The sequence below is a fragment of the Episyrphus balteatus genome, chromosome 1 (assembly GCF_945859705.1).
Source record: "Episyrphus balteatus chromosome 1, idEpiBalt1.1, whole genome shotgun sequence".
NCBI classification, from domain to species: Eukaryota; Metazoa; Arthropoda; class Insecta; order Diptera; family Syrphidae; genus Episyrphus; species Episyrphus balteatus.
In genome coordinates, this window is record NC_079134.1 from 50847661 (window position 1) to 50873157 (window position 25497).

Consider the following 25497-nt stretch of genomic DNA (forward strand, 5'->3'; position numbering starts at 1 on the left):
AAAAAAAGACTTCTTAAAAACTCTCTTTCCTATTTTGACACCCACGGACTACTGTACTTCTACTTTTAGTCGATGATAGACTGGGAAGAAGGCATTTTTACTGATGACTCAAAAATGGATTGTAGGGTTGCTGCGAGTTGCTATCTTTAATCCCTTATCATTTCAAAATGATTTTCGTGTTAGAGTGAAATTCGACTCATAGGGAGTGGACAGTACATCCAAAATAAATGATTCTCTAGACTCAGACTCAGACTCTCTAGACTCAGAGAAGACATATCGTCGCCCTAGTATTGGAGTGCCGTATACGCCAAATTGCATTTTTTGAACTAGGTATGCAGTCGTATGTTTTCGAAGTTGCTCTTTTCAAATCTGCTATCCGTTTTTTTCTATCTTTTTTCGTTGCCGAGATATTCACTATTGTTTTGACAAAAACAAGAAATTTTGGCATTTACGTCAAATTTTTCATGCAATGCAAGAAAATTTTGAGAATTGTTTTGACGTACGTTATGTTTTTTTTTTGACGTACGTGTATATGAATAAAAGAAACTTCTGATTTTCATGGCGTATACGGCAAACTCATTTTGGACAAAAATTTAAATATTTTGACAACTAGACGAATTGCAGATGTCCAATAACATGTATATAAAAGACACATTTTAATTATATATCATACTAAAATATCAAAAAATACCAGCGGTTAGTTATTTCGCAATTATCTTCCGAACATTTAAATGCGATTTCCCAAAAATGTAAAAATGGCGTATACGGCACTTCAATACTAGGGCGACGATATGCAGGTTGGCTACGGTTTCCACAAGACTAATAGATGTTTGGACCAACAAGAAAAAAAGAAACAGTCTTTCACTTTCTATGTCAATTTCTGCCCATTCATTTATTACTCATAGGTTCCATGAGTTTTGGTATCAAAACGGCGCATTCGGCGCTAACTGAGCCATTAAGCGAATATGCTTATGACTGCAATCTCTACCCACTTACCCATCTTGAAGAAACTACCTTGAACCTTTTCAAACTTCGAAATGCCACTGGTAAGCACTTTATTTAATACGATTAATCTGAAAGCTCCATTTTAACTAATAAGGCCGTGCCTTTACAATCATGGTAGCATTAAGAAAAAAATCCACACTTTCAATCCTGAAACTCTCATTAAACCTTCATTTTCTTTTATTTTTCTTTTAATTTTCTGCCCACTTAACCCTACGCTGATTAAAAAAAAAAAAACACTATAAATTACAACAAAACTCACCTCTACTTTGATATGTTTTAATTTAGAAAATTGCATCGAATTTATCCAAAAAAAAAAAACAAGAAAACTCATATGCATTGATTCATATTTTTTTCTGCCGAAAGCCCTTTTAAAAAACCGAAAGTCTTAATTGATTCTCATTTCGTATAACGTATCTAATAATTTCTACATCCTAACTTACAGCCTCACTACTTTGAACAAAGCAACTTTGCGCGTGCATCTGTGTTATTTCGTACAGAAATTACTCCGGACATTTATTTTAGTTTTTTTTTTTTTTTCATTTTGCTTTCTATCATAATCATATTCTTCGTTTTATTTTATAGAATTTTTATTTGTTTTTATTTACACAATATCACTCTTGCCAAAACTAGTTAGATACTTTTGCGATCCGGAACTACAATTAATACTATTTATATTGGATTTACTACTACTTACTAAACGGCAATTCTCGTCATCCACACCACCACCACCGTTACACGCCGAGTCTGTTGCAATGGAGTTGCTTTCACTGCAGTTCGTTGTGCTGCCGCCACCAGTGCTGCTGCTGCTTCCTGTCTTATATTGATATGCATCGCTACTCACTGCCGACCATGTACCGTCCTTGGCCTTAACATACAAGTGCTGCTTGGCAGGCAGCTTACTGCCAAATTGATCTGCATAGTCATTCAGGAGCAGATGATTACTGCTCGAGCAATAACTGTCCTCGTTATTGTGCATTGCAGTTGTCGGCGGCAATGGCGTCCTGCCACCGAGAAGGGGGGAATAGCAGTTCTTGTAACTGTTGGTATTACTACCACTACTACCGTTACACGCAGTATTTATGTTATTATCACTCTTGAAAAGTTTGGGATTACGATTGCGTTTCATTGTTCCACACCCGGGCGCCACTTGAGAGTGGTGGTGATTCTCGTTGTTGCTGTTGCTAGGGGAGAAGGTATTGACCATTTGCTGCTGTTGATGGTGGATGCCGGCCTTAAAACCATTGAGCAATGAATTCTGTTGTTGTTGTTGTTGTTGTTGCTGGTGGTGGTGTTGTTTGGCTGGGGAGGAAAATGAGGACGACGACGACGGTGTTGAAATTGAATTGAGGAAATTCGGAACGAATACGTTTGTTGTTGTTGTCGTTGTGGCTGGTGCTCCAGCTGCTGCTGCTACGGAGGACACTCCAAGTATTCCAATTGTATACGATGGGGGAGATGATGAGGTCGTTGAAGAGGACGTTGACGGCGATGCCGTTGATGATGATGACGTAAGATTTAGGTTATTTATGAGATCCATTTTATTTTCCGTTATGTTCATTTTTGGTGTTCGGGAAATTAGGTTTGATACTCCCACCGACGACGATGACGACGATGGCGACTGATGCTGCTTGTTATATTGCTGGCCGAGCTTACCAGCAGGCTTTCCCATTGATGATTGTTGAGGGGATGACTTGGTCGATAGCGATGATGATGGTGGGGCTAGAGCAGTTGTAACTTTGCTATCCTGGCTCATGGGATAATTTGTATCATTGAAACAGCTAGCATCTAGTCCATAGTGGGCGCTAGGTGGGGCTGAATACATCCCTGTAGCTCGATAGTCACCGAGGATGTTATCCGTTGAACGGGCTATTGCTGTGGTGTTAGCTTTTGTTGCTGTCGCATAACGGTTTTGATACAATTTGGCATTTGCAACTAAATTCGTTGTTGCGTACGCGCCACAGCTATCATAAAGGGCGGCAGTGATGGCAGCATGATTGTTGTTGTGGGCCGAGAGGGTTGAGTTGGGATTTTTAAATGTTGAACATGCAACTTCAGCGTAATCGGGCATATTAAGTGGAGTTAGTCTGTAATTTATTAGACAAGAGAAAGAGATGAGTATAAAGTTGAAAACAAAAAAAATGTATTGGTATAGATGTAAATGTATATAGAAGACAGCGTTTTGTTAGAGGTTGTATAAATAAAGGGATGTGGATACGTAAATTTATAAGCGAATGTCAATTAAAAAAACACATTTTTCGGATGTGTCAGTTTTTTGTAATCCATGTTTTTGCGTTTTCGACAATATTTATGAGTACTTAAGATTTTTTTTCAGCAACGTGCATGTATAGCTTTGATTGGGGTGAAAAAAGTTTAAAATTGAAGTGGTTTTCGGCATAAAACCTATTTGCTTTACAGGACGCAGGCACTTATGTTACTAAAAGTTTTGAGGTATTTTGTGGTGGAAAGTATATAACCAGCAATATGGTAAATACGCATTGGTGTGAATGTATTGAATGTATTATGGTGTCTGATATGTGCTGTTTTAATTAACTAATTTATTTATTAAGGATTTGTTTAAACCCTAGAAAGCAAACCTTCGTTGAAACGGCGAACTTTTAAACATAACATATATAACTTCACAGAAATTTGTAAGTAACTTTTTCTTAACAGCGCAGTTAATGGCTAGTTAATGGCAACGAATGGCTAGTTTAAACGTATTAAAAAATATGGTTAGCTTTGTAGGGTTAAATCACTCAAATAAATTTATCGCATGTGATTTCCAACTATCCAGAAATTGTTTCCAAGAAAAATGTGAATTTGTATAGAGACTGGAAAAAGGAACAAAAGTAATGAAGTTATAAAAAAAAAATACTTGATCATAACCAGGACGATCAGAATAACAGTTAAAGGTAATACGATACCACAAAATCATATTCGAGTACTGGACATCTGTGATTGGTTTCTAGATATTCAGTTTCAACAATCGATATGTGAGGCACTAATAACTTCAGCATGAAATCTCAATCTTTTTCATACCATTGAGACAGTCAATAAGGATTCAAATTTGGATAGTATGAAAAAGTTGTCCCGTCAACAAAACTTGTATGAAATATTGCAGAGCTCTTATTTTTAATTACAACTCAATCAATCGGCTAAATATTTTGTGCTTTTGACATAATTATTGCATAAATATCACTACTTTACATTTAATCGCATTTAGAACGTTGAGGGATATCAATATCAACGGTCCTCAAAAAAATATCAAAAGTGTTGGCTAAAAACGGCAAACCACTGATAAGTTAGTTTTTCTTTTCTGACAATCGTCAAATTGAAACTCTTACCTCTGCAGAACGTGACAAAACAATCAGTATTAATATTAGCATGAGTGCATATGGACAGCTCATACCATCTTCTTTCGTTTTTCCTCGAGTCAGAGCACATAAGCATTATAGGATGCTTCTTGAAAAACAATTTTAGAAATGTAAATGGGACACTCTTTTATTTTGTTCTTCATGCCTTTACCTTTCTGAAGAACTTATGGCCTTTTCCTTTTTCGATGAAAATGTAAGCAACTATAGGATTTGAATATCACAAAAAAGAAATAACAGAAGATCCAGAAGTTATTTCTTCAAAGAAGCACCACATGATTTTCTCAGCAAAAACGTCGAATTATGGGAAGCAGATGATTCGTTTAAATGTTACAAGGACTGACATCGTTAATTCGATGAGAGTTGTCAATGACAAAGCTGAGCGTGGCTTTGCATTGATAGAAGAGTACCTACAACAAGTTACACAACATAACCTACGGTGGAACAAAAACAGCATTTGTTGTTATTTGCAGGCACAAAAATCCTGATTTCAAAAAACGTACACTTTTTAAATATTTTTTTTTTATTTTTCATCTGTTCTGTTTTTGTTGAAATTGATCATTTTTTTTAATTTCTTAGATCTTAAGTTCTTAAGTGACCCTAAATTTAAATATTAAAAACACATTTAATACGAGTGCTAGGATTAAATTTAAAAAAAATACCACATTCTATGTTTATATGGTAGAACATAATGTTAGGGTGTCCCATAAAAAAATAGAAAATTTCCACCATATAAGAAGCCCCGAATAAAAATGTCAGTGAATTTCCACCCCTTTCAGTTTGTTTGGATTTGTTTTTGACTTGGTTTGAAAATTTTTTGAAACAATCAAATCCAACGAAAGATAACCCGATGTTACTATTACTCGGCGGGAATCGCTCATCATTCAGACGGCAGTCAACGCATTTAAAAAGACAGGAATATATTCATAAAACAGTAACGAATTTGAAGACTGAATTTTTTAGCCGCCCGAAACCACCAACATGATTTTATGTGAGGAAAATGTTTTAAAGAAGTGACTAAGGAAGCGTGCCAACACGGATTTAGTCGATTCGATGCTTTAGCTGGCCTTGTCAACATTCCATCAACGTGAACAACTAAAGCTTTCAATCTCAAAAATAGAAAAGAAATCTGTGAAAAATATATAATAGCTACGCTACATACATAATATGTAGTTATATAATAGGATTGAATACATATTTAGGCGAGGATAAGTTTGTGGTATCTACTACTGGGAAGGTATATTTGTATAAGAAACTTATTTCTTACATCCGTTCTAAGAATATAAGAAACACTCGGTTATAAGAAACAAATATTGTGCAATTTTCGAGTTTCTTATAAGCGTTATGTACTGTAATTCTAAGGAAGAGGACGTTGCAAACTGTATTTGAATTTACTGTCTGCAGGTTTTTTCTAAACCCAGCCCAATGAAGATATAGCATACCTTAGGAAACGGTCTTCTAAACAACAAAATTTGATGGGGTGGTCCTTCGTCCATTCTATTTATTTTTCGGTAATAAATTGTAAGCAGAAATTGCTTCAATCTAAGCTTTGATTTAGTCTTTCAGATTGAACATCAGTAAGATAAGCTGTAGAATGAAGTTTTGTGCTTTGTGCTTCAAAAGCTCTGGATTCAAGCTAATCAAAACGGAAATTGCCGTCTTGCCGTGATGTATTTGATTTTCTTAGTCAGGGAAGAAGGTCTTCAGTAAACATATATTTAAAATGCCAACAAAAACTAATGTTATATTATGAAATGTTTACTGCAAAAATACACACAATTAAGAATCAGATGTCCAAGCAAAGTATAGGTAGGTACTCTCAATTTATTTCATTATGTCAATAAACCTTCAACCTATCATACTTGTAGCTGCAGCTTGAAGCCACTCGTGTTATATAATATTACCACAACTGAACGAACAAATTATTTTAATTCGCTGTTGTTTGATGCCTACTTCCTGTCCCCCTGTTGTAATCATCATTAATTAAAAACGAAATGACTCCAAAATCACAATTGCTCTCAAATCGGCACCCAAACACACCACAGAGGGAATAAAATTATCATTAGGGACATTTGTTGTTTATATGTGTATACACTCGTACACCACTCATTAAATCCATCCGTTGTCAAAGTGCCTCCACTTCACTTCACATTGCCACCCTTTTTTTGTATCCTTGCACGCTACCCCCCATCTACATAAAACTGAACAAAAAAAAATTATATTCTCACGTTTTGTCTGGTTGTGCCAACCCCCCCCCCCCCCCCTCCCCTTTGCTTCTTTCCAAGCCATAAGCTACAAATGAAACTCATAAATATTGCTGTTGTTTTCAGGTACAGGTTTTCTGTCAAAATTTTCAATTAAAATGCGAACTCAGGTAGAACGACCTCGAGGACGAGAACGAGTACCCAACAAGGACGATGCCACGGGGGGGAGGGTGGCGGCGTCTGTTTTGTGGCTTAGAACGACACAGCTAGCACAACGCCCAGCGGTGTATGAACAATACTGTGACACAGTAATAAAGTGGAATAATGAGGATGTGCTTAAGTGGGAGAAAGCGAGTACAGCTACTCTTACCCCTACTCCACTGTTCTATCTTCTCAATGCTTATGGTTTAAAATTATACATATATCTAAGGATTCTCGTTTAAAGTAAAATGCGTAGGTAAGCTGTACTTTACTCTGTGTGGCTGCGATTAGTGGCAGATGGTACGCAACACAGGCTCCTTATTCGAGAAGTTGTTTTGTTTTTGGTAAATTTTATGGCTTTCGTCGTCGTGGTAAAATTAAAGTCATAAAAATGTTCTGCCAACATCACATTAAAATGGTGGGAGAGCGGCTTGGTGCGGCGCGGAGGGAACGGAGTAGGTGGATAAGGACGATCAAGTGTTTCACACTGCTGAAGATAATAATCTAATAATGTAATTAAGTTTTGAAATTTGCAAAACATGAATAGATTTATGGATCTACCATACCAAACTAGAAAAGATGATTATGCAGACTAAAATGATAAAAAAACGTATTTGCTAAAGGTAACATTTTATCAACAAAATAAAAAGGGAAGTAAGGCAGGCACATTAAAAGTTTACTAAATTTAATTTGGGCCATTTCGCATTTTCCTAAAATACGTAGATAAAATCAAATAACGTTTGAAACAACAAATATTAATAAACAAGCTTTTCTTTGCATTTTATTAATCTCCGAAGACGTTATGTAAAAATAAAATAATGTTTTTGCCCCTTCTTCACCGGTTCATCCTTTATTTTTGGATTTATTTGAGTTTTTATTGATTGGCAAGGAAAACGTTGTTGTATAATTCGGCTCAAAACCTTAAAATTTCGTTGTCAAAGATTCAACTCGCTACTGTTAGTGTTTGAGTGATTAGGCCAGCAGAGTCGAAATACTTTATGCTTATTTAAACTAAGAATAACACAAGCATTGATTTTCTTAATTTGAACTATTTCAGACGACACTTTTAGAACCACAAAATGTATTATCTACTAGACGTCCTTGAAGATACACGAAATAGTGAAAATAATATTCTGACTTTTGTATGAAAGTCACTATTTCGGGACACAAATCTGATGTTATCAGCATTGAATTAAACACGTCTTGATTGCTCTTCCGCCGAGAACATTTTCGGGAATAATTTTCTCGGTATCTATAAAAATCTTTACTTCGAGCCTCCTGTGCTTCTTCGGACAACTGTCCAATGGGAAAGAGAACAGATGAAATAATACCTGGCCCATGTATTAAGAACTTATGGACTGTAGGAGGCATATAAAACCAAGGGTAGGTATTGACAAAGTGTTTTGCCGTATCGATTGTGTATAGTCGAAATTTTTCAATATTGATGCAATATCCACTTGATATGGTTATGGTTAGCCTTTTAATGAGGATTTTTTCGACACCCAATATTTCAGCAACAAAGCCCACATTGTTGAAAAACCTTCTGGCAGTATTGCCCTCATTAGAATTGCCAAATCCTGGCTTAGGTTGGTCAACAATTTTGAACTGCTTTTGTATTCGAGCCTTGTTTGATGCCACTACCTTTTTGTCCTCTTTCCTAGCCTGCCACTCTTTGATCGGAAGCTCATAGCCAATATGCAAAATGCATTCGAAAACTCGAATCCAGCAGTGCAAAACTGAAAGACCAAATTCCAACGTATTGGGATTATATGGTCTGGACAACATTTTTTCAATATCATTATACTCTCTCGAGCTTGCACTGCAGATCAAGCATCGCTGAGAGGAGATATTATTTGTTAAGACGTTGCAAACTTTGCCATCCACCATTGTAAAAAGAAGCTTTTGTGAACCTTGTATGATTTTTTCTTCAATATAAAGTTGGGAATGATTTAAATTATGAATTTGAGTATTAATTTTTAACTTCTCGGAAATGGAAAGTTCTGTTGTTGTTTTAGCAAAATAGATTTTAATGGGACGGCAATACCTCGTAGAGGAAGGTCATGGGTTTTGCCATACAATTTCTTTACTGCTTAAGTTTTCACAAAGCAATTACCTATTGCAAAGGTACAACTGAAATAATGAAACCTATTAGGATCTTTATTTCTAATTACGTATTATTGATGGCGTTTAAGCTTTGCTTCAACAATATTTGAAAGGACTTCATCTTCTGACATCTTCATTATATCACGGTTTTCTTGAGGCTGATATGCTTTTATTTCAATTATGTCCGGCAGTCCTTGGTACGGTCTCAATAATTCGCTACACATGCGCCCTATTTGCTCGTTTGTATTCATGACCATTTTGCATATCATTTCGTCTGTGAAAAGTAAACTCCAAGCCTCGAAGAGGATTGAAATATTTTTAGCTGCACTTTTTGGACTTGATAAATGCGAAACAAGATTCTGTATCGGATTTCGAATGCCTACCACGTTTCTCAAATATAACTTCTTTTTTTTCGTGCAGCAGTATGCATTTCTTCATGCTCATCTTCTTCCGCACTCTAGGCTGGGCACTCTCGGAGTCAGACTGCTCTTCAACATAGTTAGAATCATTTTCCGAATTATCACCAGCAATAAAGTCAGATTCCTTATCGTCTAATAAAATCTTTCTGTTTCTAATTAAAGCCTTTCTAATTCTATGGCCCGTGAAAAGCCAGTTTGCCGTAAAAAAAACAGTAGTTTCGTAGAAAAAGCCAACTTTTTGTTTGAATATAAACAACTTACATACGCTTAAGTAATTCTGTTCCTGCTGTGTATTTTTTTTATTTAATATCCTCGATAAACATCTAGAATACGAAATTAGACCATTTAAAATCTTTATTCACAAAAACTAAAAAACTTTTTACTTGCGTGAAGTTGGCAACAATTTTTTTATTTTCGGTCAAAAGTTTATTTTACTCCTGTGGAGTTTCAGTTCACATAACCAATAAAAAAAAGTCTTCCAAACGATATGTCAGTAAGTACATAGGTATCGCTGGTAAAAATATTTTCTTTACAAATAAGTACATTACATACGTAATAAACTTCAATATTTTGAAATATGTACCAACTATCTTTCAGTTTTCGATATTACTATCACCACATCAACTTGTTTGCTCCAATTAATAAAATTGTAAGGTCACATTACCATTTTAACCTTCAACATCAACTAATAACAATTGATACAAATAAATTAATAAAAAAATATTCTAGCCACACGATTTTATTACAAGGGCGATAAAACCAGGATATGCTTGTCATGTTATAATTAAAACACTCCTAAGTGCCTACCTCCACTTAGGGTTTTGTTTGTTTGTTGATAGGTGAACCTATATAGGTAAAACCAAAGATATAAAATCTTAATATCCCAAACTCATCGACCTTAACCACTTCAACTGACGCATATGAGTGGTGTCCTTAAAGAATGAAATATTAATGTCGCACCAAACAAAAGACCTTTTCCCAAAATGATATTTTCCAAAAAGTGTCCATAAAGGATATATAGATATCGATTAAAACGTAAAAGCGTGCCTTTGAGCCATACGATACGATAAAACTTGTTAACCATAGCAATATTATTTTTTTTTTGTATAGAAACTTTGAACTATAGCCTTGTAGGTGAGGCAAAGCCTTTGAATGTGTAAAATAAACAAACAAACTATGTTAACATGAACAAAAAAAACCTACCTTTCATAGTCCGGAAGGGGCAACGTCGGATGCAGGTGTTGTGGTGCGTAATCCGAAATTGGATCTTTTGTTGTAGTAACAGACGTTGCCTGTCGCCAAACTCCTCCAGTTGGATCAATCCAAACTCCATTCGCATTAAGTGGCAAAGTTGGAAATTTTCGTACCGTTCCGATTGCGTGATTTCCTGAAATTCAATTTTCTCAATGTTTAGCTACTACATATATATTTTTATTTATAGATTAATAGAAAAAGAACAAAAAAAAAGAAATAAACCGATAAAAGGATAACAAACTAAGCAATAAAATAAATGAGAAAGAGTTATAGAGGATATAGAAACAGATGTATAATATACAAAAGTGATATCTTATCGAGCAATAACGGAACGGAACAGAACGCACCATGTAAGCTACCCAAGGAAGTCTGCTTGATGTACTGATACCGTTTGAACAGAATCATGGCACCGAACAGGAACACAATAATGGCTATAATCGATCCAAGGAGCACGATGAACCACGTCTGGGTTAGGAAGTCGTCAGCAATATCCCTGTTGATAGGATACCTGCAAGGATATACACAAGATACAATTTGCAATACCAAACAATTGGCAGGGGAAGAGGTTTTAAAATTTATGGAATCATCCAAAACTGACTTACCTGGCGGTGTATCCGGTGTCCAGAGATTGTGTCCTTGGATCCATTCGAAGGACCGATGGCTGCGAGAAAGGACCCACACCCACTTTTGTTGCTGCCGCCACACTAATGTAGTACGTAACACCAGATGTTAAATTGGCCAAAAGCAGCGACGGAGTTGCGGCATCGATTGTCATATTCTTGAATATCCTTGTGGTATTGTGCGAGTCCAGGCCCTGCACGATGATATTGTATGCAATGAGGATTCCTGCGCGAGATGTAGGAGAGATAGAGATATTGTGGCAGAGCATATTTAGAAATGTGTCAATTAAAAAAACAAGAGTTAGGTGGATTTGCTTACGCACCATTTGCTGTACGATTGGATGGCGGCTGCCATTTTAGGAACACTGAAGTCCTATTGAATGAGATTGCCTCCATGTCCATGGGCGGTGATTCAGGAACTGTTGTTATAGTTTGCGAAATGGGAAATTCAATTTTGAAAATTATTCGATTGTGAAATACAATGCAGATGGGTTTTTGGTTGGTCTCTTCTTGTGCTCAGTGTTAGACTGAGCATAACAAGATTTCCAAAAAGAGATATGGTTGGATGTTGTATGTGCTGGGATTTAATTGGGTGATGGACTGGAAAACATGACAGAGAGTTACCTTTTCTAGGGGGTAGCTGAAGAGGGAGGGATGAATGAGAAACAATAACTTTAGATACGTGTTCCATTGTTGAAGGCATTGAATTGAATTTAACAACAGTTCAATCTAGAAAAGTGGGCTCATCAGTTAGGCTATTGGGACTGAAATGTATAGGAGAGTGTTATAATTGAGATTGTTTATGCAAAATGAAGTAGCATTATTGACAGAGAATCCATTAAAGTCGTTTGTCAAATTAAATATTGTTGAACACCTTTGTTTTTTGCTATTTTTTCTGAAAGTATTGAAGCGATGATCGGAACTGATGTGTCAAATTCTCATGAAGGGGGTTTGTACGATTATATACTTGGCGTTTCAAGCTGACTTCAAGAGACCCAATTTAAACTCTTTATTAGGGTTTTGTTTTTTATTTTCTACTTTGACGCACCCATAAAGTATATCGCAGGATATGCTTAGCTAAAGATTACACAAAAAAAAAATACATCTTTTAATATTACGGGTAAAATATTTTTTTCGATTTTTGGTCGGGCCACCCACTAAATTTGTTCCACTTATCTATAACGATGTGAAAAGTGAAATTTCAGCTAGCCATCTAAAGCGGAAGAGGGTGGTGATAACAGTTCAATTTTTAGTTTTGTACGTTATCTTGATTTTTTACAGTTTTTTTTCTGAAAATCAAATATTTTATTTAAGTTTTACTTGGTTTTGTAAAACATATAAAATATTGTTTTTCGAAAAAAATGTGAGCAATAATTAATAATAAGCAAAAAGTGCAAAAAAAGTCTGCGTACTACCTGTTGACTAAATTAACTTTGCTTTTCTAAGAAATTATTTCGATGGTTTTTTTTTTGTAAGCAATTTTTAACTTAAAAAATAGAAAACAAAATTATTTTTTTTACTTTTTTCCAAAAAATTAGAATTTTTCAATATCGATCAGCACCCCCTTCTACATAAGATAGCACGCTGAAAATTCAGCAGTATCATACCAATAGGATGTGGAACCATAGGTACATATACAAGCGTGGACCACCTTAACGGGGAAGCTAAAAAGTGCATAAAACCAAATACATTATATTGTTAGACCCGTAAATTTCAGCGCCAAAGAAACTTCTTTAAATATTTGGAATAAGAATTTGCACACTTGGTCAACCTTGCCGTCAGAAACCGATTCTCCTAAAAAAGGTTACGGTACGAGTTTGGGGAGTCCCTTATCTCCACTGATAGCAGAACTGTTCAGCTCAGTGTTGCCGTTATGCGACTTTAGTCGCATTTTGACCCCTTTTTTTGCCCCATGCGACCATGAGACGACCTTTTGAAAAAGTGGCTATTTTGACCCTTTTTTAAAAATCTTGCGACTTTTTTGACCCCAACTCATCTCTAGAAAAAATGTGTGAGCCTAGCAATTCTTTCTAAGTTGTGAATCGTGAATGTATTATGTAAGTAATTTCACCACTCTCCACTCTGCATCTGTTTAACAAAACTCTCCAATTATGTCTGTGTTTGTATGTGTTCGACTGAGGTGAAAATTTCTCCGTTATTTTACTGTTTCAATTGCTATTGCTAGTGATGAGTAATTTCAAGAGTGCATCAACGATATTTTTTATCGAACCTGAAAATATCGATGATTTTATTAATCGTTTTCTTTTAAGGCATGTGCACATGCACATGTTCTGTAACTGGATAGAGGTGTTGAAAAACATTTATCGCCTGATAAAATTAAAGAACAGGGACTCGTAAGTGATAAAAAATTTTCAAAAATAAAAAAAAAACTTTCAGAGCCTACATTTTTTACAGACGTTTTGTATGGGAGCTGAAATTTAGCTCGATCTGCGTACAAGGCTTAAATCAATGTTAAGTTGTTTGAACAATAGTGAAAACCTATTTCAGATTAAATATCCAGCCGCGAGTAAATTTTTAACATTTATATGGATGTGAATACAAATTTATCTTTGGTCAAATTTATATGTATGTACATACATATGTCATTATTTTGGGATTAATTTTACGAGGCTAAATTTTTTTTTTTTAATCCAAAACAAAAGAATTAAAGCTGTTACAAACACTTATAAATCTTAACAATTTACTCCGGAAACACGGAATTTCATTTTTGATTATCTACCATCCACTAACAATTTATATTAGGGGTGTTTTTTTTTTCTTTATCTATATAGATTTTGTGCAAAAAAAAACGACATCGAGATATTTGAAATCAAAACAATTTACGTGTTAAAAGCAGCAAAAACTTTATCTCTATAGATTTTTGAAAAATCCAGATTATTATCCAGTTTTTTACTTTCTCTCGATAAAAACAGCAGTGCCAAGGTACTTTATTTGTTGTGTTATAGGTTATAGGTACTTTATACAGAAATATCTAAAAATATTAACAACAAAGAAAGCGGAGAAAATGGGGTTTGAAAAACGCTCTCATCGAAAAAATAAGCGAAATTTTGTTTGACATGGTTGTATTGAAATGGCAATATTTCGAAATATACGCAATGCACTTTTCATTTAAAAGTCTTAAATGGATTCTGATAAGATATTTGAACAAATATATATATATAAAATTACCAAAGTTTTTTTCGAAAAATTATAAATAAAAATAAAAAAGTTTCCACGTTCGGTTTTAAAAAAAACCGAAAAAAAATTCAATATGGCTACCTTCAAACGCTTATAACACAAGAATGGCGCATTTAATGTTAATGGTCATGGTCTTAACCCTAGAATGCATATATACATATTTGTATACTTATTTCAATCTTTTGTTAAAATACGACATACATTTTAGTATAAGTTAAATAAAAGACATTAGTTCACATTTCACATATTAAGTATCGAAAAGGTTAAATACATTTTTGTTTTGTTTTATTTGATTTTTTTTTTTTAAGTTTTAAAAATAGATTTTTATAAATAATACATTTTTTGGGTTTAATATATTTGCGATTAATTTTTTCATAGGTAAGTATAAGTATACATGTACATATGTAACATGTAAATTATTAATACAAATGTAAATATTCCACTAGTATTAAATGAAAATATTTTTTTTAAGTTGTAATGTTTCAATAAATAAATAAAAACACTTGAATTGATGTTTTCGTTTTCAATTTATATGGATTTGGTTTGATTTTGATTCATGCACAAAAAAATTTTGAAATGCGACTTTTTTTTCTCGTGACCCCTTTTTTTTACATTTTTTGCGACCAGCCTGAATTTCCCAGCGGCGACACTGCTTCAGCTCATGGCCAAATTCAAAATGGATCTAAGGTCACGGGCACATGTTATCAAAATATAATAGTATTTGTAGACCAGCCATCAAGTACTCTTCGATACATTCCAAGTCATTCTTATACACATAATTACAGTCAAAGAGCACGAATATGTAGGTACATAAAAATGATAGCCAAAGCAATATGAAAACTCAACCAGGTGTGTTTTTTATTTATAAATTTAATGTTTAAATGTATAAGAATTTTCGTTCATCGTTTTCAAAATAATTATTTGATTATATATTGAATATCTATAAATTTTAAAAAGATTCTTTTTCTAAACAGGACAAGAGTGCATCTTGGAAAAATACACCAACAAGCCGTCGCAAGTTGTGCACTTCAAGGTATGTATTCGAGTTCGAGTTGCGTTATAGCCAAACCTTTATAAAATGTTGGAAATTTCGTCTGGTTTGAGTTTCAATATAATGGGCCATTTTTTTGGAACAAAAATTTTAATTCTTAATTTTTTATTACATTCGAAACAATTATTATCATCGAAATTAATTAACTCGATTTCATTGCACTTTCACCACTAGAAAGCATTTCAATGTTTATTTAAAACTATCTACAATTTATTGCAATTTTTTCACGCTTTCACTGAAAACCATTTTTCCACGAAATGAAAATAAAAGAAGGTAAGGCAATCGGTAAAAAAACTGGCGTATTTATGTGACATGCTTTCCATCTGCTTGGCGTTAGAATTTCATTGAAATTCACTCCCTACATTGCCACGCAGATAAATTTAATGAACAGTCTCCTGCTGAACCTGAAGAGCATGGAGAGCGATTTCACCAAATAACAGCGAGGAACGAACACAGCGGGAAAAAACTTGACTCTCTGCTAGGAGATATTTGCTGGAACTTGAAGGAAGAAGCTGAAGGAGATTGAAGTTCTAATTAAAAAAATTATCTTTTGATAAATATTTGTAAACAAGGTTACAATTGCAAATACAAGTTTATAGTGACATTGATTTTTTGCGTTTTTTAATAAAAAGCCTCTTCAAAAAAATTCACACAAAAGCACGTTTTTTGGCACGTAACCTCTTCAATGAAAAATTTTTAAATTTCAAGTAATTACTTTTGATCAAGTTTCATTTGATCTTGCTTGTAATAGCCAAACTACTTCTTAACTACTGCAATAAGACCAACTGTCAAATTCTATTGAAATCGATCATATGGTTTCGATGCCATTAGTCTTTAAACACACGAATACATTATAGATTTATGATTAAAGGTAGCTACTTTCTAGATTAATTTTAGATTATGTTTGTATTAAATTACTTAAATTCACTTAAAACACGACTTATCTATACCATTATAACGTCCTTCAGTGGAAATTGTAGAGAGAAAGCAATTGCGTGTGATATGTCAATGAGGTTTCAAAGTGTTTTTTGCATAGGTAATGAAGAGAAATTGCATTTTGCTATTTATACACATATCTCAACCAACGAACGAACCACACCACACCCCACTCCTCCCCAGTTGATTTAATTAATGATAGACACCATAGATAGATATCTTTTGATTGAGGGAGGGCTTTGTTGTTTCGTTGCAATCAAGTCAATAAACATTAAATTTTATTAACGTAGGTATACCTAACCTATATCTAGCTTTATAATGCGGTTTTCTTAAAATAAAACATTTTAAAATCAATGAAAAGTAAATTACAGCTATAATTAAATTTAACTTCAACTTTACTTTCTTTTATAATGACTATGAGAAATTGTGATTGATTTTTAGTTTTTCTATACAGCAATTACAAAGTGCAAAGGGGGTTAAGTAAATTAAGCTTAGAAATGTATTTTAGTTGATTGATTTAAAAATATAAGTCCGATTTAAAATCAGCCTTATTCCGGTGAAATTTATTCAGGAGAAGAGTTTCTAAATTGGCAATGCCAATCGCAAAACTTTCACAATAAAGTCACTATTCCGTTTTAATTGTGCTCCCTTTTTGCACTTTTTTAACGAGAAGGGAACAAAATGAAAATGGAAAAGTAACAATATTCTGTAAATTTTGCGCATGGGAGCTCTTTTCCTGACAACATTTCCCCGGGAGTTTTCATGCAGATCATTCATTTATCATTCACTGAAGAGATCTAAACGAGTAAAGAAAGGTGATTTGGGATACGATCTCATTTTTCGTATAAGAAAAGTTGTGAATAATTTGATTGGCCGATTCGATTGGATTCAATTCCAAAGAATGCTCATTTGTGTGTTGACGAACAAAATGTTCTCGACTAAAATGGTTTATCATTTGAAGCAGAATTTTTGTCTTCTACGATGGCAATGTATCCTCGTACTAATTTAAAACTTAAACCGATTCGATATAGTTATGGCTGGCACTCTAGACATTTGGATAATAGGAAAAGTTGTCATCAAATTGTCACAAAGTATATTACAAGATTTGAAAACCATACAATTTATTTCGACAATTTTTATATTTGAGTACCGACCGATAAGAGTGAAGAGCTAAAAAATCAGGAAGAGGTTATTCGACAGGATACGTTGAAGCTTCTATACGGTGTCAACATCACCACAGTTCTTTGGAAAGAAACAAAAAATGTCAAACTATGCTCAACAGTTTTTGAAAATTAATTTAGTTAGCCAGCCGTCACAAATTGATCGCTACAACCGAAATAAAACCTATCAATATATGGACTGTCCACAAATTATACGTGAGTAAAAAGCCCACATCGACTTAATGGTGTCGAAATGGACTTCAAATAAAAAAACAGGACACGGCTACAAGAATTTTGTATCCTCATTTGAATATGGTTATCAAATGTGGTTGTTCGAAATGAAGAAGAACAAATAAAAGATATGAGGATGTGGGAATTTCGCTTGATCTTTGTCAAAGAACTTTGTGCTGCTGCTGAAAAAAGATGTGTTGTCGTCCATCGTCTGCTGCACAGGCAACTTTCAGCAACAATATTGGGAAAAATTCTATACATCCGATGGCAAGTGTGAGATTTGATAGAACCAATTATTTTCCAGAATAAAAAAACGAAAAAACCTTGCAAAATTTATAAAAAATTCCGATACATACACATTTTGTACCTAATGAAATATTCATTTATGTTTTGAATCACCCCTTAAATTCCTCTTATTTTATGTACTACGGTGCACCCTGTATAATAAAGAAATCGCCAACAACTTCTTAAAAGAAACTAATAAATATTATTATAATTGGTATTTTGAACTAGAAGAGTTTGTCACTCTGGCAGCTCTATTGGACACACTTCCTACGGCATTTTTGTTTTTTTTTTTTCAACTTAAGGTAATATAGCATATAGGGGGGCTATAACAATTTTTTCGAAATCCAAGTTAACATTTTCCTTATTTAAATACTTATGTATGCATTTCTCTCATGAAGAAATTAAATCTCTTAAATTCAAGGAAGAGAACAGTTCTTTAATGTAAAATTGAGTTTAAATTAGCATTAAAAGAAATCTCCATCACTTTAAAATACGAAAATCCAACCATTATTTAAATAACAAAAAAAAAAACAAACAAGAACAAAAAGAATACCACACACTCACCATCTTCCAGAGTGGTTGCATATTTCGCATTCGAGGGCCTGCCTTCGATCGACTTGTAAAATGGAACAATGAAAAATTCATACTTTGTGGCCTTTTGAAGAGCACTAATGGTACACGCTGACGCCCCACCACCATTCAGCACGGTTAACATTTTATAACTTCCTCCAGTCGTGGTCGCTGCCGCCGTCGTCGTCACTGCTGCTGCTGTTCCCAATGAAGACACATCACGAGCATAAATGTAGAAACCCTCAATAAACTTTCCACTGTCGATGTCCCACACCAAACGTACACCAGTTGAGTCAGTGGCATTTGCTTCCAGCAACTCAACAGCACTATTCGCTGTCAGAAGTGCCTCGGCTTCGCTTAAAATTATATCCTTCTCCTCTCGCACCACTTGGCCAGCCGTAAAAGTTTCCGAAATTGCACTGGGATGTGAGAAGCCCAACGAATTCTCGGCCCGCACTATGAACATGTAAACAGCACCCGCATCCAGACCAGTAGCCGTGTAAATACTTTGCATCAATCTGTTGGCCAGAGGTATCCATGTTCGACTCTTGTTTGTGGAAAACATTTCAACGGCATAGCCCAGCAATGGGGAGGCACCAAACTTTTCACTCGGCATCCATGCCACTGTCACCGAATCGTTTGTTGAGCTTACAACTTTTGGCTTTCCGGGTGCACTCGGGCATTTGGATGCTTCCGGAGCACGAAAGAATTTTATATTCGGGTTTGTGGGTAATTCTATGCGTAGGTAGCCGCTCCATGTTGATTTACCACTCTGACTGCTAACCACACAAGTATACAGACCCTGATCCTCGTTACGGTCCAAGTCGGAGATAACCAGATCTCCGGACGCAGTGATGTTTATTTTATTCGAATTAATTACGGGTATACCGTCTCGGTACCACGAAACAGTTGGCTGGGGATGTCCAATTGACTTGCAATTGAGCACGGCTAGGGATTTCACGGGCAGAGTTTGATTGACGGGACCGGCAATGATAATAGGCGGTGGATGGTCGTCTTGGGAGTTGATGCTTAGTTGGGCTCTGGCACTAACTGCACCGGCTTCGTTGATTGCATTGCATATCACAACGAGGCTGGAGTCGGAACGTTGGAATTTGCCAACGGTTAGGGTGGTGCGGCCATTGCTATCTATTGGGGAGGCTTCAAATCGGTTCAACTTGTTGCCGGGAAAAATGAGCGACCGGTTTCCTCGAATTGACCAGAAGATGGTTGGGAAAGGTCTTCCTATTGCCTGGCAGTCGATTGAAACATCTGAGTCCACGTCCACTGACTTTGAAGACGGTCTCACAGCAAACTTTGGAGGAGCTTTAGAGGAAGATGAATCGCAAAAAAAAAATGTTAATTAGATTCAAATGACTATATTGACATAAACTCAACATCATAGGGTAACCCCCAAATTGTTTAAAAATTGTAATGAGGAATTTAATTAAATTTTTATTACTTACAATGAACTGTCAAGGTGCCAACAGCTGAAATAGAACCCACAACGTTGTCAGCCTCACAGCTATACTCTCCCTCATCCTCCAAGGTGACACGCTCCAGTCGTAATGACCGGTCTTCCAAAACATGTACCCGATCTAAAATACAAAACCTTAATAATTGTCCTTCCTAAAAGAAAAAAAATGACATTCAAATCCTACCCAAAGGCATATTCCCCCCTGAGGCTGTGCGAAGCCAAAGTACATCTGGCATTGGATCACCTCCTACACGGCAAGAAAATGTCACCGAAGAACCCTCCAGCACAACTTGGTTATGTGGCCCTCGGATAATAAATGGTTTAACTGTTTGGACATGCAAGAGATAAAAAAAAATGCGTTCACCTTACTCATTCTGTGGGCAATCTGTCAAGGTTAAGAAAATAAAAATAAACAAAAAACAAAAATATCTTACCGTGAACTTTAAGGATGGCAGCAACTGACTCTCGAACACCAACTGGGTTCTTAGCTACGCACTGGTATTGACCCTCGTCACTTTGACGGGCCTCTTGAATTGCCAAATTGCCACCATCAACAATGCGTATACGTTTGTTGCCATCCAATTCAAGTTTTTGGCCACCTTTTTTCCAGGTTACAATAGGTTCAGGTATTCCACGAGGTGCCGCACATTCCAGAAGAGCTGTTTCTCCTTGAGCGATTCGGGTATTTTGAGGTTCCAAACGGAATTCATCTCGAAGGACTTGAAAACAAACAAAATAAACGTTGACATGATTTATTTTAAGATAGCTACGTGAAAAAGTTAAATTTGAACTTTAAACAAAATGAGTAGGGATTTAAAGAAATAGCAGGTTTTGGTGTATTTGTTTTTTCAGGACTTCAAGAATCTATAGGTGAATTATGTAATAAAACTGGAAGAGTAAAGAGATTTTTAACTATCGCTTTGGTTTAGGTTGAACATTACTGACCTAAAATATGAACTTAAATCTTTAAGTTAACATAGGGTAAACTACCCAGTTACCGACACCTGGCACAGTTTTTCCGTTTTCTTAAGGTTTTGTTAGGGTGTAGCGTACGAAAACTATTTTTAACGCGTTCAGGCATGTATATTCCATCAGAAAACACTTTACTTCATACTTGGTAGTCATTGGTTGTGTTGTGATAAAAGGTGCAAGTTTCGAACCTCTGGGAAGTGGATAAACCTTAAGAAATTCCTAAGAAACACGTGAGTACATATAATTTTTTAAACAATATATCTGTATTTTGTACAAAAGTGAATGTTGAATATTTTGTGAGAGAATTGCTCTGTAGATTTATTAAAATTTAAGTTACTGTAAAAATAATAATATACATAATTTAATTTTATGTGGGGTGTCCATAGCTAAATTATTATGTTCAACAAAATTAAGGCATATAACGTTTTGTCTGGGGCTCATATTCTGGTTCTGTGAAAAATGAAATGATAAAATACTTATCATCGGAGTCAGAGATACCCAAAGGAGATGGGAAACTTTCGTACGTTTTACCCCCCAAAACCCATTTGTTCATTTCGTGTTGTTGTAATTTCTTTTGTATTCGTGAATAAATGTGAAAAACACACACAGTGTAATCACAGTGTTTTTACGCATACTTAGCCAAAAATATCCGACGGAGCTTGTAGGCAAACGCGTATGACGTCAGAAGTTTCCCTTCTCCTTTGGGTATCTCTGATCGGAGTTTTCATTCGACTTTTCTTTTTTAGGTATCTATACTTATTTTTTTGAAAAAAAAAAAATTGGTTCTAATTATTGAACTGAAAAAAATTCCAAACGTTTCGGAAAATTCGGAAAAATAACCTGTGTCTGCATCTCGATGTGAGAAGCAACCCTGTAAATTTCTAATTCCATTGGAATACACCTATTAGAAACTAACAAAAAAAGGAAAATATTTTTAACTTTGAAGGTCATATAGACATAGTTTTACTTTATATAACCATAGGCTCAGTAGTCCGAAGGTAGAGTCGAGTGGAGGGTACCGAGTTCAAGTCACGGTTAGGGCATGGATTTTTTTTTCTTTAACATTCTATTTTTATTTTGAAAACGTAAGGGATACAAAAATAAATAAACGTGAACACTTTTTCAGTAGGAACATCTCACATTTAATGCAAGATTATCAATTTTTTGCAAATATCGAATAGCCCCCCTAAAGTAGAACAGAGAACAGTTTTGAAAATTACGTTTTGTTATGCGTTGAACTGTAAACAAGGTTTAAACCGTTATTTTCAAGTACTTGACTACCCGTCGACATTTCAGGCTATTGAAAATTGAAAAATGCCAAAACAGAAGCAATATAAAGACGAAGATCTCCAAAACGCGTTAAATGCAGTTGAAGGCGGAATGCAGCATTACAGTTTAACGTTCCACGCACAACTATAATAAACTGGTCAAAAGGAAGAATTCGAAAATCTTCGTTTGGAACGGAAACCGTTCTCACCACTGAGGAAAAGCAACAAATTCTTGATTGGATTACAAAAACCACGAAAGAGGTTTTCCAAGACGAAGGGAAGACATCCAAAATAGTGTGAGTGAATTTCTGAGAAAAAATCCAAGAAAAAATTCTTTCAAAAACTACACACCGGGGGAAACATGGTACAAAAATTTTCTTAAACGACATCCAGAAATAGTTCACAGAACACCTGAAGCCGTGACGCTAGCATCTTCAACTGTTTCTGAAAATGATATCCGAGGGTGGTTTAAACAAATTGAGGACTACCTTGCAAAGACTGGGAATACAGATGTTTTGGAGGATCCAAGCCGTATATTTAATGGCGATGAAACCAACTTCCTTCTCACAGATTATTAAAAACTAACTAAATTATTTATCAGTCTTTAAACTGTATCAAATTTATAAAATCACAGATGCTTAACAGGTTTTTTCACAGTTTAGTACCTTAGTATATAATTTAAGTTCTTATCATAACATATAACAAAATTTTAATAATTAACATTAAGTAACATAAGAAAAGTTAATTTTAAGCATGCAATTAATAAAATTTCTAATAAATAAAATAAAATGTTTTTATTAAGATAAAACTTGTGTTAATAAAAGAAAAACATCAGGTACTATGTACGATAATAGATCTTTTGGCTAATAAAATTTCTTAAGCAACCAGGTACTGCGAGAAATAAATAACAAAAATAAATAAGGTAAATAAACAAAATAGTTGTAAGGACACTCCGAACCAATTCTTCGAAGAAGGATTTCACTTCAGAAAGACATATTTTAATCGGGTTTTTTTTTTAATCAGTTTAGACTAGTTTGGAACATTGACTTATTGTTTTAAGTCCTTTGCATGAAATATGCCTACTTTCCTTCCGTTTAGGTTTTTGAGTTCATACATATGACTCCCTATTTGCTAAACAATTCGCGTTCTCCTTTTTCGCAAGTTTATAACTACAACCGTGCATCATCATATTAGTGCCAAATAAAGCATAATATGGGGTGGGGATACACCAGTAGAACTATGAACTGCACTCCTTAACGCACACGCAATATCGCCAAGGTGCGTATCCCATTCTCTTTGATTGTTTTTAAGGTATGATCGGATAGCAGCTAACAACGAGCGGTTAACCCTTTCCGACGCATTCGATTGCGGTGAGTTTAAAGCAGTTTTAAAAAATGTCTAATGCCATATTTTGTTATAAGATTTTGAAACTCTTTTCCGACAAATTGTTTTCCATTATCAGAATTATGGATTATGTTCGGAGCTCCAATCATATTAAAAACGTCTTCTTTTAAAAATTTGATCACTTTCGAGGAAGTTGCATTTCTTAAAGCTTTTAATAACACAAAGGACCATGGGCATTTTGGGCCCACTTACAACATTGCTCAACAGTGATGAAACGCATATCAAATGAAAGGTCTTGAAGAGTACTTTAATTTATTATATGGGGGTAAAGTCGAAATCGAGCGCAAAAGTGGTGTTTTTGACCATTTTATAAAATAGCACTTAAAATGAAAAAAAAATATATTAAAAAAAAGTGGCAACACTAACTATGAAGTGTTTCACTTTTTTCAAAAGCTAGACATCCCACCTTTAATCTAGTATTAAAATAAAGTTTTTCTATTATTAGTTTTCGAAAAAAATGATTTATTAATAAAAAAATGTAAAAAATAAGGTAAAATCAAAATATTTAGTACTACTTTTTTTTCACTTTTTGTGAAATAAAGCTCTAAAATGACTTTTTTAATTCACTGCAATATCAATTAATCAAACACTGAAAACCAAATAGTTTTATCTCTTCTAGTTTTTGAGAAAATCGAAAATTACTAAGACTTCATTTTTTTCCATACGATTTTTTATGCTGAGTATTTACGCTTACTTATCTTGAAGTTAACGAAAGAAGAATATATTAAGTTTGAATAAGTGACACCGAAGTCTTCTATTTTGTTCAATTATTCAATCTGTGAAAATAGACCCAATCCTAATACTTACGGTGATAAAATCAATGGCATATGGTTTGTTCTAGTGCCAGTATCAATAATATCGTTACTCGTTACTTTCGTATGTTTCGTATTTTTAGTATATTTGGAGCTTTTAGTTTTGGTATGGTACGATGTACGTTTGGTAGGTACTTAAAATATTTTATTTTATTTTATTTAGTTATTTTTGCATAGTTTGGACTAGAATTATAATGGAATGAAAACAGTAAAACACAGCCCAGATTTCTTAAATATCTTGAGGACAACGAATAAGTATATCGACGGTTAAACTGCAAAACCTCGTAAATCGTTTTTGTCTCTTTGTTTAGAAATCGAAAAAAACCTCTTAAACAATTTTTAAAAAATTAAAGAATTAAAAAAATAGTTGATTTGAGTAATTAAATAAACAATTATTTTATTTTCTTCATGTTTTTAATTGTTTTTCGATTTTTAAACAAAGAGTCAAAAACGACTCACGAGGTTTTGCAGTTTAACCGTCGATATACCTATTCGTTGTCCTCAAGATATTTAAGAAATCTGGGCTGTGTTTTACTGTTTTCATTCCATTATAATTCTAGTCCAAACTATGCAAAAATAACTAAATAAAATAAAATAAAATATTTTAAGTACCTACCAAACGTACATCGTACCATACCAAAACTAAAAGCTCCAAATATACTAAAAATACGAAACATACGAAAGTAACGAGTAACGATATTATTGATACTGGCACTAGAACAAACCATATGCCATTGATTTTATCACCGTAAGTATTAGGATTGGGTCTATTTTCACAGATTGAATAATTGAACAAAATAGAAGACTTCGGTGTCACTTATTCAAACTTAATATATTCTTCTTTCGTTAACTTCAAGATAAGTAAGCGTAAATACTCAGCATAAAAAATCGTATGGAAAAAAATGAAGTTTTAGTAATTTTCGATTTTCTCAAAAACTAGAAGAGATAAAACTATTTGGTTT

At 34.4% G+C, this 25497-nt stretch overlaps 1 protein-coding gene across 1 annotated transcript in view; it reads right to left on the reverse strand.

Moving 5' to 3' along the window:
- Positions 1-1540: 1540 nt before the first annotated feature.
- The window catches only part of LOC129919550 (protein sax-3), a 93475-nt gene continuing 69518 nt past the window's right edge, over positions 1541-25497 (reverse strand). Inside the window, exons 4-12 of the mRNA XM_056000471.1 lie at positions 20514-20798; positions 20264-20404; positions 20069-20200; positions 18600-19928; positions 11498-11593; positions 11157-11400; positions 10902-11062; positions 10504-10687; positions 1541-3089 (exon numbers count right to left, since the gene is read on the reverse strand). Coding sequence (XP_055856446.1) covers positions 1607-3089; positions 10504-10687; positions 10902-11062; positions 11157-11400; positions 11498-11593; positions 18600-19928; positions 20069-20200; positions 20264-20404; positions 20514-20798 — 4055 coding nt within the window. The 3' untranslated portion in view covers positions 1541-1606. The remainder of the gene's footprint in view (positions 3090-10503; positions 10688-10901; positions 11063-11156; positions 11401-11497; positions 11594-18599; positions 19929-20068; positions 20201-20263; positions 20405-20513; positions 20799-25497) is intronic.